General features: G+C 39.8%; 1 protein-coding gene across 8 annotated transcripts in view; it reads right to left on the bottom strand.

Annotated features, from left to right (window-relative positions):
- FREM1 (FRAS1 related extracellular matrix 1) overlaps window positions 1-17704 on the bottom strand; it is a 184761-nt gene that overhangs the window by 137330 nt on the left and 29727 nt on the right. For all 8 annotated transcript variants that reach the window (XM_049895395.1, XM_049895396.1, XM_049895393.1 and 5 more), the window contains exons 2-5: window positions 16574-17083; window positions 10643-10737; window positions 8010-8311; window positions 6216-6412 (exon numbers count right to left, since the gene is read on the bottom strand). In XM_049895395.1, coding sequence (XP_049751352.1) covers window positions 6216-6412; window positions 8010-8311; window positions 10643-10737; window positions 16574-16843 — 864 coding nt within the window. In that variant the 5' untranslated portion in view covers window positions 16844-17083. The remainder of the gene's footprint in view (window positions 1-6215; window positions 6413-8009; window positions 8312-10642; window positions 10738-16573; window positions 17084-17704) is intronic.

Genomic DNA, 17704 nt, shown 5'->3' on the forward strand with positions numbered 1-17704 from the left:
TTAGGTGAACGGAAAGACAACACTCAATACATGGAAGGTCAGCCCAATTGGACTGGACCAAAAGCAAAGAAGTTTCTGGGATAAAATGAATGCTTCAAAGGTCAGCGGAGCAGGGGCGGGGGTCTGGGGAACATGGTTTGAGGGGACTTCTAAGTCAATTGGCAAAATAATTCTATTATGAAAACATTCTGCATCCCACTTTGGAATGTGGCGTCTGGGGTCTTAAATGCTAACAAGTGGCCATCTAAGATGCATCAATTGGTCTCAACCCACCTGGAGCAAAGGAAAATGAAGAACACCAAGATCACACGACAACTAAGAGCCCAAGAGACAGAAAGGGCCCCATGAACCAGAGACCTACATCATCCTGAGAGCAGAAGAACTAGTTGGTGCCCGGCCACAATCGATGACTGCCCTGACAGGGAGCACAGCAGAGGACCCCTGAGGGAGCAGGAGATCAGTGGGATACAGACCCCAAATTCTCATAAAAAGACCATACTTAATGGTCTGACTGAGACTAGAGGAATCCCGGCGGCCATGCTCCCCAGACCTTCTGTCGGCACAGGACAGGAACCATCCCCGAAGACAACTCATCAGACATGAAAGGGACTGGTCAGCGGGTGGGAGAGAGATGCTGATGACGAGTGAGCTAATTATATCAGGTGGACACTTGAGAGTGTGTTGGCAACTATTGTCTCGAGGGTGGATGGGAGGATAGCGAGAGAGGGAAGCTGGCAAAATTGTCATGAAAGGAGAGACTGAAAGGGCTGACTCAACAGGGGAAGAGCAAGTTGGAGTACGGAGAAAGATGTATGTAAACTTATATGTGACAGACTGATTGGATTTGTAAACGTTCACTTGAAGCTTAATAAAAGTTAATAAAAAAAAAACACAGGTTAAAGACTATTATTTTAAAGGTAAATCCTAATAAAACACAAAATGTTATAAAAAAGCAAAAACCAAATTTGTTGCCATCAAGTCAGTTCCAACTCAGAGCGACCCTATAGGACAGAGTGGAACTGCCCCATTGAGTTTCCAAGGAGTGCCTGTTGGATTTGAACTGCCGACCTTTTGGTTAGCAGCCGTAGTTGTTAACCACTACGCCACCAGGGTTTCCAAAATGGTATAAAGGACTTTCAGATAAAGATAAAAGCAAGGAAAATCTTTTTGCACGTCAAAAAAATTTTTTTTTACATACCAAGAAAGCACAAGATTACAGAAGAAAATTATGTATCAACTATTACAATGAATATAGTTTATATTAATTTATGCAAGACAAATATTCTGAAATTCAATGAAAATTAAAATCACATATATATGATTATATGTGCCTTATAGGACATGCACATAAAATGACAATGAAAGATTAAAAATAAAAGAAGGGTCAAAATTTATCATGTAAAGAATAAAAGCAAAAGTACAATATTATTGTCAAACAAAGATGAATCGAGGCAAAAAAGCATTAAAAAAAGACAATGTAGGCAGCCGATATTGATAAAATATATAAGACAAATATGTTTATAAGCATCATTATATTTAATATTGTTCTGGCCAAACCAGTGGGGAATAGAACAGAAATAAGAATGATTACTGAAAAGGAAAGGACAAAATTATCATCATTAATGGAAGATATAATTAGGTTCTTTAGAAACCTAAAGAACTGAAAAATTCTTAAAATAGCTGAATTCAGGAAAGAGGCCAAATAAAAGGAAATTATACTAAAAAAATAGCACTCTTATTTATCACAAATAACAAGTGAGGAGATATGGGCAGAAGGGAAGTTCTGTTCACAATAGCTTCACAAAAACAAACTGCCTAGGATGGGACTTAATAAGTGTGTTCAATTTACATGAAGAAAACTGCGAAATTTATGGACACATAAAGAAGAATATTTGCTTAGATGACGAAAGAGACCATGATTCTGGATGAGGAGATTCAATATGGCAAATGTTCTAATATGTTAATTCTTCCCAAATTGGTTTACAGTTTTAATTTAATCACGAAAAAATCTTTAGGAGCTTTTGTTTTGAAACTTACATAGATTATATAACTATTTAGCTGGAACTATTTTTTTTTTTTATGACTAGGTGAAGGAAACCCTGGTGGTGCAGTGGTTAAGAGCTATGGCTACTAACCAAAAGGTCCACAGTTTTAATCCACCAGGCGTGCCTTGGAAGCCCTACGGGGCTGTTCTACTCTGTCCTATAGGATCACTATGAGTCTGAATCAACTCGATGGCAGTGGGTTTGCTGGGGGTTTTTTTTTTTTTTTTTTCTTTTATGACTAGGTGAGAATGAATAAGACAATTTTGAAGAACAGTGATAAGGAAGGATTTATCTATAAGATAATAAAGTGTATTGCAGATCTTTAGTAGACAAATCTGAGGAAGAAAAGAGCTAACCTTGAAATAGTAGGCATAATATCTTGCTATACAATACATGGAACTCAATTGTAAAAAATCAATGACAAACATGAATTATTTAACAAACAGTGTTAAAATTTTGGTTACTTGGGAAGAAACTGTTTCTTGAATTTCACCATATAATAAAATCCATTCCAGGCGGACTGAAAAAGCAAATGATAATGAGAAACTTTAAAAAAAAAACCTAGAAGAAATTATAGGTGAATAGTCATTTACTCACTTGATGAGATGGACTGTACAAGCATAAAAACAATGAAGGAACAAGATTCAAACTTCACATATAGTATGACTTCAACCCCATAACACAAAACCAACTGTGGTATGACTGTCTCCCCATAACGTGTGTGTGTATTAAAAGCAACTGTAGAAATACAGCTAGTTTTGTTTTCTTCTTATATACCTTTTTGTGCTTTTTTAAAATATCCTCTGCAGTGAGTATATTACTTATATATTCTAAAAGAATATATTTTATGACATGCCAATTTGATTATGAAATAGGTTATTGCTAAATAAAGCAATAAGATAATTTGAATGGGTAACCTCCTAATAAAACTGATCTGAAACTAGAATAAATCCCCAACTCAATACAGAGAGGAAAAAAACAACAAAAAACAATCAGGAATAAGAAATGGCTCTGATTTTTTTAATGGCGATGAGTTGCTAAAAGTGAAAAAAGTTCGGCACCAAAGCAACAAGCAGAAAACATCTAATAGTCAGGAGACCTAGATTTTAGTTCTTGGCTAAGCCATAAAACAGTCATGTGTATATGGGCGAGGTACTTCATTTCTCTGGGTCAATACAATAATACAACCCCGTCAAGACTCATGGGACACATGGTATTCCTCACATTCTTTATCCCTCTGGAGTTCTTTGGAAAATGGATAGCCCAATTTTAACACATTTAGCTCAAGGTGGGAACCTTTTGAAATGCATGAAACTCAAAAATCCTGAGGGGGAGCCCCATTTTTGTATAGATTAAGCATTGTCTTAGGTGATGCGTTCTGGATGTGTGAATATTCCAAACTTTTCACAGATCCGTGTTTATCTTTACTTCTGTGAGATAAGCCTTCTCGCTATGTTTCCCCGTTGCTAAGTTCTCGTGAGAATTGACTTATCGAGAGAATAAGCTACTGCCAGTCTTCATTTAGTCATAGCGGCCATTTTCTCGTTTATGCCATTCATTGTTTCCTGGTGTTACTGGCTCCCTTCTTTTCTAGCTTCTGAGCAATAAACAATGCCTTTCCAATAAGGAATAATGCATTGCAGTAGTACTTTTCAAGGGAACTCCTGTAAGTGATTCTTACCCTGCATTCAACCTTAGGGCCCAATCATTGCTTCCACATGTAGCAGGTGGAACGCACTGCTGTGAGCAGTTCTGCAGTGTTCCAGGGCAGCTGGTTCTGCTTCTTAGCTGTTAATACCACTTTGGTTATAATGAAGAATACACCGCAATGGTAATTTTCCTGAGAATCAAATTTCTTTAGTTTTATTTATTTTGCCTCTAAGTACTGCTTTTGCAGTAACAAATGCATTGTAGTGGCAATTTTCCTGAGATTAAAAAAAAAAAAAAAAAAAACCTTTGATTTTATTTATTTGGGCTGTAAGTATTGCTTTTGCAGTAAGTTAGAATGTATTCTACCATGTTTTGAAAAGTTTCATAAAAGATAATGAAAAGGCTAAGAAGAAGGAGACCAGAATAAAATGTATGTGCGGTCATTGCCAGGTACTTCATGTTTTACCTCATATTTTGCAAATTTTCAAGAAATAAAATTTAAAAAATAAAACCAATTTTATCACTGACTCATATCTGCAGGATTTACATCGTCCACAGTCCACTGGGACATACGGGAACCCAGATAATGGGTATCAAAATTTATAACTCAAAACAAAAATTCTGAATTGGTCCTTTAATCAGTATGACTTCATTGGTGAAAACACATAGTATAAAGAAAAAATTCGAAGGAGAAAATAATGGGGTCTTAAAAGAGATAAAGTAAGAGATTTGAGCTAAGCCAATTATTTACAAGCCTGGCTGATCATCAGTTTTTACTGGGTGCCTGGCTTTTATACAAGCAAAACATGCATAGTGTTTACTATGTGCCAGCCATTGTACTAAATGTTTTATAAGTACCATCTCATTTAATTCCCTCAATTAATAGTAATAAGTACTATTATCCATCTCCATTTTAAGATGAGAAATCTGAGGCACAAAGTCCAAGGTCAAGCAGCTAGTTAAGTAGAGGTTTGAACCCAGGCAGTCTGGGCCAGTGTTAATACCCTTAACTATTACCTTATGGCTGGAAATCTATCTTTAAAAGTTCCCCCAAATGATAAAAAAAAAAAAACCCAAATGATACACCTGATTAATTGGACTAGACTACAGCAAAGATCTTTCCAGATCTCAATTCTAAAATCCTGTTTTATCATTCTTTGTCTTTTCGATTCCTTAGGGTAACGTTCAATATTTGACTGGATCTCTTAGGAGAAATACTAGTGAGAAGCCAAGTTGGAGATCTCTCACAAAATATAATCTTGGATCATCTTATACCAGCACAAAATCTGAGCTATTTTTGCAGGTGCATAGGTGTCCCAGTCTTCCAAATACCCGAATTACAGAGTACATGAATTAGTAGAGTGTATGAAAAAAAATTTTTTTATGTTAAATACTTCATATACATTGATCCTACTTTCTGCCATCACTTTAATGTGAAGGCAGCAAGAGGAGGAAAGGGCAGAATTTAAGAGATTGCAAGTTACTGGATCCACTGAGACTGGTGGAACCCCCGAATCTAAAGCCCAGAAATAATCTTTAAACCTTGATCCAAAACTATCCCATGAAGTCACTGCTAAACTAAAGAACAGTTTAGCCAAATACTAAAGAATGTTTGCCTTGAGCACAGCACTCTTATAAAGAATTATCTTTATGAGTGTAAACTGACAACATTTAATCTAAAGCACGGATGAGAACTTCAAGGGGCAGAGAGCCTAAATTAATAGAGATGAAGCAACATGGGTAGACACAGAATGGTGACAGTATGTAACCAATGTTATTGAACTCAAACTGTTCATATAGAAATTGTGAATAGATGTATGTTTGGTTGTACATATTGCAACCAAAAATAAATATCTTTTTAAAAAGAGGAATTGGAAGACAGAAAAGGCCTTGGAGACACTGCTTCCTAAATGACCAGCACCCCATCCCAAGGTCTGGAAGAGTAAAAAGGATAGAATCTAATTGTTTACTACAACTATAACAGTTGGCCTGAAGTCCTCCTTGACAGTTTTCCCTAGTCTTGAAAAGTGGGTGTGTGAATCCCCTAATTTTCTCCCTTATTAGAACCTCTCTGAAAAGAAGTTCTAATAACCAAAAGGGAAAAGAAGCATTCAAGAGGTGTTACAACAGATCAAATGCCAAGCTGAAGAATATTTACCGGGAAGAAAGGAGGAGGTTGGCATGTAACTGAAACCCCCAATCAACACCCCTTCCCCTCCTTTTTTTGTCTTGTTAGCCACGAGCTTGTTTTGAGAACCTTCCCAAGTTGCCTTAGTTACCTCAGAGCTAAAAAAAGGCCAGAGAAGGGAAATTAAATGCTGATATTATACATAAAAGCTACCATTTTAAACACCTATTGGCAGAAGAGGTGCCTGCAGTTCCAATGAGTCCTAGGACAGTTCCACCCACAATAGCACAGGGAACTCTAGCTGGCATGGAAGCCAGCATGAGCTCCCCCATGGAATTGTCTTTCTTGCTGTGGCTAAGGTAGGGGCACAGACACATAATCTCCAGCTCTACCTTATATATGATTTTGCTCCTGCTATCTGTGAGGTCCAGTTGAATGGAGATGTAATCAATGTTGGGTGAAGGGGGATCCAGATGTTGATATCGAAGTCCCATCAGCAGGAACTCCTCACAGCTCACTTTGAGACTTCCTACTTTCTTCAGTCCTATGGTACAGCTTCCACCTGGACACCTCAGTTCTGTTCCCAGTTCTAGAAGGTACGGCATTGGATTAAGACAGCCACTGGAACATAAATACTGAAAATTGAAAAATGAATCCTCCCCTCCATAGATACTTATTTCTTCTCTCCACCCAAGGAATACCCATGCATATTCTCCAATCATTCACTGAGTGGGCTGTCATTATTCTGAAAGCTTGTAATTGTGTTTGCTGAATATAACAGTTGACCAGTTGTCTCATCTGGCTCTTGGCACCAAAAGTTACAGTGAGAGAAAAAATAATACAATGTGTTTTCTGGTCCTTAGACATTGCTGGCAAATAGACAGCAGCTCACTGAGGCCTTCAATCTCCATGCTTCCTTTGCAGCCTCAGCTTCCATGGTGCCGTCATACAATCTCTATTAAACTGTTCTGCTCATTGAAATTCTCTCCTCATTTCGCTCATCACATACTCAAATCTTGCATATCCTTCCAGGCCTAGTTAGCCTTCCAAATAAACCTTTCCTTAAACATTTTTTGACCACCTAAACTAACCTGCTCTCTCCCTTCCACTGAAAACCATAATTCTTTCCAATAATCTTCACGTCTCTGTCCAACTGTATTTTTCACTCTCGTGAAATATATGATGTTCACAGGCCAATTATTCATTGAATCTTATTTCCCTGACATACAAAGTGGATATTTTACTTCTTAAGCAGATGGTTGCAAAAACTGAATAAGATAATTTATGTGCAAGTGTGAGCTTAGCTGTAAACTGCTGTCCAAATTCAAGTTATCATAACTATGATTACCCCTTATAGTTCTTGGTCTGTCCCATAGTATCCAGAAGAGTATTACGCATATGTTGTTGCTGTTGTTATTGTGTGCTGTCGATTTGATTCCAACTAGTCTCAACTCAACAGGACAGAAAAGAACTGCCACGTAGGGTTTTCTAGGCTGTAATATTTATGGACACAGCTTTCCAAGCCTTTCTTCTGTGGGTGTGTTTGAACCACCAACCTTTAGGTTAGCAGTCAATTGCAAACTGTTTGCACCACCCGAGGACCTATTACTAACAACAACGCTGTTGTTGTCTGCCATCGAGTCAATTCCGACTCATAGCAACCCTACAGGACACAGTAGAACTGTCCCATAGCATTTCCTAGGCTGTAATTTTTTTTTTTTTTTTAATCTTTAGGAAAACAGACTGTCAGCTCTTTTCTCCCATGAAGCTGCTGGTGGGTTTGAACCACCAACCTTTCAGTTAGCAGCTGAGTGCTTAAATATTGCGCCACCAAGGCTCCTCACTAATAGCAATAACAGATAACAATTATTGAGCACTTCAACTATGAGCCACACATGCTAAGCACTTTGTACATGTGATCTCAGTTACTCCCACCCTTACAACAACCCTATGGAGAGCTTTACCCTTTTCCCATTTTACAAAGACTTCGACAGGTTAAGAAACTTGCCTAACATAACACGGGAAAGAAATAGCAGAGGCAGTTTTCAAACCCAGGACTTTCTGATCACAAAATCTATGCTCTTAACCACCCTACTACATTTTCCAATTAGTTAAAAGTTATATATACTAGTTAACTAACACTGTCGATTTAGTAACATCCAGACAATTATTAAAACATATCATACGGGACTCAGGGAGAAAACTGTGCGGCTGATCTCCACGAGGTTCCTCTGCTCCAGGCTCCACCAGGACCATCTGGCCGTGGGCGGGCAGCCAGGTTCCCACAGGGTCCAGCCTGACAGTACACTCCAGGTTAGCTGCCCTACCATAATCAAAGCTGAGCAAGTTCTTATCGATGGCCCGGGACAGACCATAGAATTCAGACACCTCCAGCACACTGCTACTCATTTGGATAATGTTACAGTCTGGTTCCAGGAGATAGATCCGCAGGATAAAGGTCTCCGTGAAGGTGTCTGTGTCAGTAAACCTGCAGAGAAAATGGAGCAAAGGCAACGTTTACTGGTGCTCAGATACTTCTGATACCTTTGTACCTAGCTTGAAGCATAGAGTGGCCTTCACACATTTTGTATATTAGAATCTGGATTTTGTTTCACATCTACTCCCATCTCTCTGTTCTTCTCCCTTCTTCTCTTTACCTTTGTGACAACTCCTTTTTCTGCCACCTCTCTCTCCAGTCACCCTTCTTTGAACACCTCTCTCAAATCCATCATCCATGCGGATATTTAAAAAAAAAAAAAATTTTTTTTTTAAGAGCTCAGAGTGTCACTTCTGTGAGAATCTGAGTGCATATGTAACTTAGGAGGATCGAGCCTGTATAATTAATGGATTGCGTTTTAGTTTGGCGGTGGGAGGGTGAAGGAATTTTCTGAAGCATAAGGGCCTTTTTGCTCTCCTGAAACACCACCACATGAGTGGTCATTTATAGTTTGGTAGCTCAGAGCTTGGCACGAAAAGTGTAGTCACCAATCGTTACTTCCACTCCTTCCATCCCCTTAGCGACTCAGTATTCAGGGTATTTTCAGAGACTACAGAGATGGCTTGTCATTCTTTTTAAAGACAGAAAATTAATGAGTGATGAGCGTGCATCAACAATTTGCTCCTAACTGATGACCTTTTATTATGGTCCAAGCATTAGGCTAATTCTTCAGAAAAAGCATCTCATTCAATCTTCATAAGAACCTATGAGAGAGAGGCATGGTTAATTCCATTTTACAGATGAGAATCAACAGAGGCATAAAGAGGCTAAGTAGCTTGCAAAAGAGGCTGGAAAGGAGGTAAGAGGGAAATAAACACGCTCTGATCATCTGTCTCCAACTTTTCCTCATGCTCTATTTTAATTCATTTCATTGCTCAAGATGAAGAGCAATGAAAGTACCCCTGACCCTGCCCTTAATTCATACTCCTTCACTCTCTCTATCCTCAAGGAAGAAGAGGGAGCAGACAAAATGCATCAGCTCTTCCAGCCCTTCCAGGATATTTCAAACTGTTCAGGCAGGTTCTTTGTAGTCAGTATGATTTTGAACTCTACAATCTTAGAAATATCAAACAGGCCCATATGCAGATTTTATAGCTTCCTAATGGATTCTTGTGTCCTGTTAGAGGTTGGACTGTGTCCCCCCAAAACAAAGGTTCAAGTCCTAACTCCCAGTACCTGCGACTGTGACCTTATTTGGAACTAAGATCTTTGTAGATGTAATCGAGTTAAAATGAAGCCATGCTGAATCAGGGTACTCCCAAATCCGACAATTGACTGGTATCCTTATAAACAGAGGGAAATTTGGATAAAGAGACATGGGCACACACAGAAGAGAACACCATGTGACAAGGGAGACAGAGAATGGAGTGATCTGTCTACAAACCAAGGAACCCCAAGGATTGCAGGGAACCACCAGGAGTTAGGAGAGAGGCTTAGAATAGATTCTCCCCCAGAGTCCCCAGAAGGAACCAATCCTGCAGCATACCTTGATTTTGGATTTGTAGCCTTCAAAAGTGTGAGAGAATAAATTTCTGTTGTTTTAAGTCACCTATTTTGTGAAATTTTTTATGTCACCATGAGCTTAAGTTTAAAATTAATTTTTTTATTGAAATATGATTTATATACTACAAAATTCACTCTTGTAAAGTGTACAATTCAGTGGTTTTACTATATTCACAGGTTGTGCAACCACTGTTGTCGTTGTTAGCTGTTGTCAAGTTGCCACTCCTGCCTCCCAACTCATAATGACATCGTGCACAACAGGATTGAACCATTGTGATCCATAGGGTTTTCATTAGCCGTTTTTTTAGAACTAGATGACTAGGCCTTTCTTTCTTGTGTGTTTCACTCCGGAAGCTCCGCTGAAACCTGTTCGGCATCATGGCAACACACAAGCCTCCACTGACAGACAGGTGGTGGCTACACTTGAGAGGCTTTGGGTAGGAATCAAACCCAGGTCTTCCACATAAAGGTGAGAGGTCTACCACTGAACAACCACTGCTCTCTCTGCAGCCATCACCATTGTCTAATTCCAGAACATAAGTGATGATCGGAACACCAGAGATACCTGTACGAGAACTCTAAAGGAAAGCAGGATAGGGCTCATAATTTACCACAGAAAAGCCCCAGGGAAGGTGTTACAAATTCAGGTAGTTTAAAGTTGGCTGCAATTCTTGTCTCACATGTTCAGGTCTCCAGTTTCTACTGAGTATGTTCTAGTTTGGAATCTAGTAAAGCCCCAATGATAATACAGAAAAATCCCTAAGAAGTACACAGAATGGTTATCTGCAAAAAAATGAACAATGTTCCTGTGTGACTTACCTATAAAGTCTAAGCTTCACTGTGTCTTCATCAAGAATTGGGCAGCCATTGTGAACATACTTTACTTCATTGGGAAGAAAATGGCAGTCAAATACCTAGTTCACATGAAGAAATGGATAAGTATCTATGAGAAATTGGTACAAGATTTTTTTTTTTTCTTTTTCCACCAGTAGAGTGCTGCCTGGAGAAAATATGGGTGGCCAGTGTTTTGTGTGCGTAACCATTTTACCACTACCTCTACCTGACCCTGACGCCCACTAACCATCTTGCTTACACAGCTGTCTTATTTTGATTATATCTAAATTATGAAAATCCAAACAGATCAAGCAGATAAATTGAGAGGCAATTGCTTTTCTAAATAATTATCTTTTTACAGTCTATAGTGCATTTAAAATATGGTTCCATTTGTCAAAATTTATTTACTCACACCCTTCAGGGGTTCTTATCAACTGAGTTAGACGTTTGCCTGTGTGTATGTAGGCAGAGGCATACATGATTCCTCACACAAACATATTGTATTGTGGTTGTTAGGTGTTGTGGATTCCGGCTCACGGTGACCCCATATAACAGAGTAGAACTGCCCCATAGGGTTTTCTTGGCAGTAATCTTTACAGAAACAGATTACCAGGTCTTTCTCCCACGGAGCTGCTGAGTAGGTGCCACCAGGGCTCCATATACACACACACACATACATAGAGAGAGAGAGAAACAGAGAGAGAGAACTAACTACAGGGAACTATAGGAGCCCTGTTGTCACAATGGTTAGGTACTTGGCTCCTAACCAAAAGTTTGGCAGTTCAAACCGACCAGCCACTCTGCAGGAGAAAGATGTGGCAGTCTGCTTCCATAAAGATTACAGCCTTTGGAACCCTATGGGGCAGTTCTATTCTATCCTACAGGATCACTACGAGTCAGAATCAACTCGACTGCAATGGGTCTGGGGTTTTTTGGTATGTGTGTTTCTGTGTGTGCGTGCGTATTTCTTTTCCTTTTATTTCTTTCTTTTCCACGTAGTGTTTTTATATTCAAAGATGAAGTCACTGATTACGGACACAATTATGGCTGAACAGAGCCAAGCATGACCCACAGTTACCTCTCATATACTTACAAAAGACTGCTTTCATTAGTTATATAATAGTAGAAATGACTGACAAGACAATTGGAGATTTAAATGCAATTTTTTTATACAATTAAAATAATATTGAGCTGCATTACTCAGACACAATTAATAAGGAAACTGCAGAAGTATCTTCCCTTCCATGCATGTCATGGCCCTCATTCTGCCTAATCTGAATTGGTAGAGTTCTGAGAAAGACCCTTTAGGAGTCACACCTTGTCACTATTTGAGTTCATGGTGTCTAGTCTGTATCTTTTTACCGTCTCAAACGTTTTCAGGCAACATAATCCACTCTGGGAAGACTTTATCAGTAATACAAATGACTTTCTTTTCCCACAGACATCAATGGTTTCTCTTCTTAATTGACAACGAGGAAGGAGATAAAGGAAAGACCTTCCCCCGTATCACTGACAAATAGTCATGGTAACAAAGAGGCAATCTGCTTTGTTAAAAGAAACATCTGTTTTATGTTTCGTAATATGTTTTCCTTTTATAAAAGGCGACAACCATAATTGTCCATAAATTTACTAACTAAAACAAAGGAGAGCTAAATCCTTTTCTAATTACTGTCTAGCTTTGTTTTTTTTCCACTTCAACTGCTTTTCAATTACAATTTATAATTAAATTGTCACACATTCCTAACTCATTAGTCACTTTAATGACAGTAAGCTGGTTCAAACTACAGATATTTTCTCACTCCTGTATTTCCTTCTCAAAAGAGCAAGCTCAGCACTAAAGTGGGTGCTTTCCTACCCAGGAAATTTCTTGCTTTGAATCAGGTGCAAGAAGTGCTGTATGTGAGAAAGTCTTACGGCTAAAACATGAGCAAAACATGTTGCCATTGACCTGGTCTTACTGAATACATCAAGAGGGATATCTAAACAAAAGGTATCGGTGTGCCCCAATGGAAATCCAATAGGAAAATGAACCTGTTGGGCCTAAGACAAACTTCAGTAACGAAATGAAAACAGTAATTGAACAGATGTTAAGCAAAACATTTTCTGTGCAAATCACATGAAACTGTTCATTACACAGCAGGGTGTTGTTAATACAACTGTTTCGCTAGAAATGGGTTCACATAAGCCTTGCTTTCAACTTACTATTAAGGTTTATTAAAGAATAATGTTTAGCCTTTGTGCGTATGTGTGCACTTGGCTATGCTCAATTTCAAAAACTCCCTAACAAATGAATGCATGGGGAGGGCTAAACTAGCCTGGATTAAAAACAAGCACAAATTGCAAAAACAAAGCAACAACAGCAAGGTTCTACCTGGGGATTCTGTATTTGCTGAAATTATTAGAATAAATAAACAGGAACAATTTTCTGGAAGTTCGACAAAGTTTTCCTAATATGTAGATTTCACTATGGTACAAAGTTCTAATATTTGACATAAAGGTGAAGAAACTCCACATCTTAATGGATTCCTTTACTACAGAATAAATTTTAGAAGATAAAATTTATTCTAACCTCATCAGATATACCTCTAGAAATGCACATACTGAGTATTCAGGACACAATTCTTTTTTTTTTTTTAATGGGCAACAGCATGCTGAGGGGTCAATTGGGGCTATTCAGAACTCTGCTCTACTTCTTAGCAGTCAAGAGTTGCCTAAGTCAGCCAAGCATTGGGTTGTTTCTGCTCCATAGTCTGTCTAGTAACTAGATCTTTGTCTCAAAATCAGAGAAATTTTGAAATCGACATGACTTGGAAGTCTATTCCAACCCTTGGGCTTCGTAACCAAAATGGTTTTTTTTTTTTTTTTTTAATTACCAACTCTAGTCACTCAGATCCCTTTCTGTTCCCCAGTGCCTCAGAATAGCTCAAATAATAAGGACTATTAAAACAGCACTGAAAATATATAATGGAGACTATTCCTTGACTCAGTCGGAATCGACTCAATGGCACTGGGTTTTTATTCCTTGACTCTGAGGGACAGTGCTGTGTATGTTTAGAAGACACAAGCACTTGGGGTAGAGAGAGAAGCCCAATCAGAGGCTGGTGTAAGTAACAGTGCCGTTAGTGGTGGTTGTTGCCCTTGGGTTGATTCTGACTCCTGGTGACCCCATGTATGCGGCGTAAAACTGTGATCTTTCAGAAGAAGAACGCCAGGCCTGTCTTCTGAGGCACCTCTGGGTGGGTTCAAACCACCAACCTTTTGGTTAGTAGTTAATTGCTTAGCTGATTGCTCTACCAGAAACTCTGTAAGTATCAATAAGTCTTCCCCCCAAATTGTCTTCTAGGGAGGGAGGATCTGGTGACTGGCCTGGCTTTTGCTTTTCTCAGTGGGGTATCCATGACTGGAGCCCTGAGCTAAACACTGCTGGGTCACAACCTGAGACTGAGTGCTACCTGCAGGAATTTATGCTTCTCTTGTCCCCCAAATATTGCTCAGTCTCACTTCTAAATAAATGTTAAACAATTTTTTAAATATATATTTGTTGGCAGGGACTCTCAATTATTAGCTCATCAGTCTTTATAAGATACCCACATACATCAGTACAGACCTGGGATCCCTCTTTTATTAGGGATCCCAGTTCCTTTAGGGTTAGAGTCTTATATTGCTGCCCCTCCATGGATTCGTACTTTGCTTTCGATGGCAGTGGGTTTTTTTGGGTTTTTGACTGTAGTCTCTGTGGCTGGGTCCCCATTGCCTGCTGCTGAGCTTATTCGTATCCCCTACCCATCCAGGTTAGCACATCTGGGCTCCAAGTGTGACCTATCCATTTCTATCCTTTTTCCCTGACTGGCAGATGTCAATCAAACACACTCTCAGAGTGTAAATTATGTTGGGAGAAAGTGGAAAAACGTTCGAACTACCAAAAAAATTGGGAATACAGTGCCTTAGAGCCTGGGGCCATCACTATATTCTTCTACCATTTTTAGATGCCTATCTGAAGCTCCTTGGCAAGAGAAAATCTAGTGGTAGACAAAACAATTCATGTATTAACTGTTTAATAAGAAACTAATCTGCTCTGTAAACTTTCACCTATATCAAAATACAAAAAAAGAGAGACTTACGATACCTTAAAAAGCAAAAAGTTTGAGAAGGCTTTTGTTTATGCCCTGTGGGTTGTGTCCTGCTATTAGAGTGGGTATTGAGCTCCAAGATTGCTGAGGTCTGTGACCCTTTTTATTTAATTCGCCAGGGAAGAAATTGTAAGCCCATGACTACATCCAATCATAACTATCTCATTCAGAAAAAAAGAAAATCTAGTGGTAGACTGGAGGCAGACATTGGATTGCTATCACATGGGGAATACCCCCAAGGTGGGAGCTCCCCACACACAATTTTGATGTTTTCCAGCATTGGACTATAACTTTAAGTGTAGTAAATAGAATGTCTAGCAATATTGTTTTGAGCCAGCATCCAAGTAAATCTCTTTATCTCACTTTCACAACACCTAGTACCACTTTTTAATAGCCTCATGGAATAGGTTTCTTCAGCCAAATGGAGAGGGAATCAATGTTCACAGTTTAGCAAATGGAATGGTGTGTTTTTTCCAGAAAGAGCAGCAGCATCCAGTGTTACATACTCTCAAGAGTGTTTGCATTTGGGAGCAAATTTAAACCACAGCAGGAACAAGCAAAGAAACCAGAAGCAATCTTCTGTGGTGGATAGGAGTAAACTTCTGCTTTAAGTAAATATAATACATACAAACGCAGGCCTTTAAAACCCAGTGAATTAGAAGTTAAGTCTCTATCCTGCATAAGAACTGACCATAGACTACCCTTCAATAACAATATCTGAAGTTTTTAATTAATGAAAAAAAATGAGGCATTTTTAAGAACATGGAGTATTTAAAGTGAAGTATAGTCACATCTCTTTTCTAACTTCACTCTGACTCAAGAGAAGGTTCAAGTGATATTAACAGATGAAAACGCTGTCACGTTTACCTTTGCTGCTCTGAGGGCACAAGTGTGTCTTTAAAATGCTGTAAAATCTTGATATTTTTTCAACAGGTCACACTGACTGAAGTTGGTGAGATAATTTGGGGCAGGATCCTGTAAAGACTGTCCATATCACACCACAGAAGAGATTGCCCGCTCCAACTCTTGAAAAGCAGCCCGTTTTGTTCTCCTTTTCTCTCTTTCTTTTCTTTTTTAAGTTTCTCATGTTGTTTTTCTGTGCCATTGAGTCGATTCCGACTCGTAGTGACCCCATGTGACAGAGTAGACCTGCCCCATAGGACTTCCTAGGCTGAAACCTTTACGGGAGGAGATTGCCAGATCTTTTCTCCCTAGGAGCCGCTGGTGGGTTCGATCCACCAACCTTTTGGTCAGTAGCTGAGTACTTAACCACTCCGCCACCAGGGCTCCTTAAGTTTCTCACAGAGAAACTAAAATAAGAGATGTTTAATTCCCTTATGAGTTTTCCTTGGTGATTTAGCTGCCTCTATTTTTATGAGGCCAAGCAGCTGGCAGGATTTACAAGAGTTCCCTTCAATAAAAGAGGAGAAATTGGAAAGGCTTGTTGATTTTGGGGGTATTATTAAGAAAAATACATACATCCATATTGGTTCGAACCTGCCCTCCTCCACAGGTGTTACTGTAGTCAGGAGTAAATCCTGTTGGTTGCAGGTTGTAATCCAGTCAGCCAAAAACATTCAAGAATGGGTTTTACCTCACAAAGAAAAACAGTGCAATACTCTGCCTGCTAATTGCAACTCCATCATTTCAAATGTGAACATCCATCTTATAATACTGACTTTTGGTAGCTTGAGGGGAGAACTTTTGCCTCTCCCTCCACTCTGCCCCCACCCCCACACTCACACTCATACACATTATAGAGAAGAAAATCTCTGATATGACCTACCTGCGGCGTGAGTTTCCCAACCCTTTGGGTGATGGGCTCATTCATTACCACTTCCACTTTGCAGGCATCTTTCTCTTTGGGGACAGCAAACTTCAGGTTGTCCCCTGACAGGTAGGCGGAGTGACCCTTCATCACTGTCACTCCGAGGTTCACACTGACAAAGGTGGGGCCGGCCCGGCCCAGGAGCAGGAGCAGCAGCAGCAGGGCCAGCAGGGTGCTGGGCCCACCCCATCCCTGAGAGGCCATGCTGACAGGGGGCAGCTTGTCCATCCGCCAGCGAGATCCCTGACACAAAAGAGTCTTCTGTGTGTCCTCCAGGAGGGCCAGCTCAGAGTACACGGGGTCAGGCCAGGGGTCCCAAAGGTGTGCCCGGGGGTCTCAACATGCCCCTTTCATTTCAAACGCAGACAAGGAGGCCTTTCAGGCAACGCTGAGTCTTTTAATAAAACTCGCTGATCACTCCTGACAACGCCGGCAAGATTAATGTGCCTCCCAAGAGCTTTTCTAATCCTGTAAATGGGAGAAGGGGTTGGAGGAAAGCGAGAGAGAGACAAAAAGGTTTGTGCAGCTATTCAGAAGATTGCTACTGACAAAGGAACCTTTCAACCAGTCTATAATTTCAGCTAAATTACAAACGTATAAACGAATTTGACCTCCAGGCACATCTGAAAGGCCATGCAGCCATTTCATTAGCCTGCTTGTAGCTCCGGCTTCTGAGCTCAACATGCCCCAGTCGGGACGTCATCTGTGTGGTCCCACAGGAGACAGCCCACCTTGTTAGAAAAGGGTGGCGTTCAGTCCTCTGGGTTCAGAGATTGCTGTCCAACTCTTTGCCTCTGTTTCATTTGTTAAATGAGGATACAACCTAATTTATGTTAGACAGCCATTAGGATCACTTGCATGCTGTTTGGAAACGTGATTAATTCTAAATAAATACTACCCAAATAGGAAAGGCGCTTAACAATTTGTTGTATGGGCACAATTCTGGCTTTGCTGGGCAATGAAGCCACGACTTCAGGGGCACTGAGCTCCTGTTAAAAAAAGGGTGATGGAAAATGCTGGAAACGGATAGTGGTGATGGCTGTACAACATGATGAACATAACTGATGTTGCCGAATTATACATGCAAAA

Source organism: Elephas maximus, chromosome 9 (assembly GCF_024166365.1).
Source record: "Elephas maximus indicus isolate mEleMax1 chromosome 9, mEleMax1 primary haplotype, whole genome shotgun sequence".
Taxonomy (NCBI): Eukaryota; Metazoa; Chordata; class Mammalia; order Proboscidea; family Elephantidae; genus Elephas; species Elephas maximus.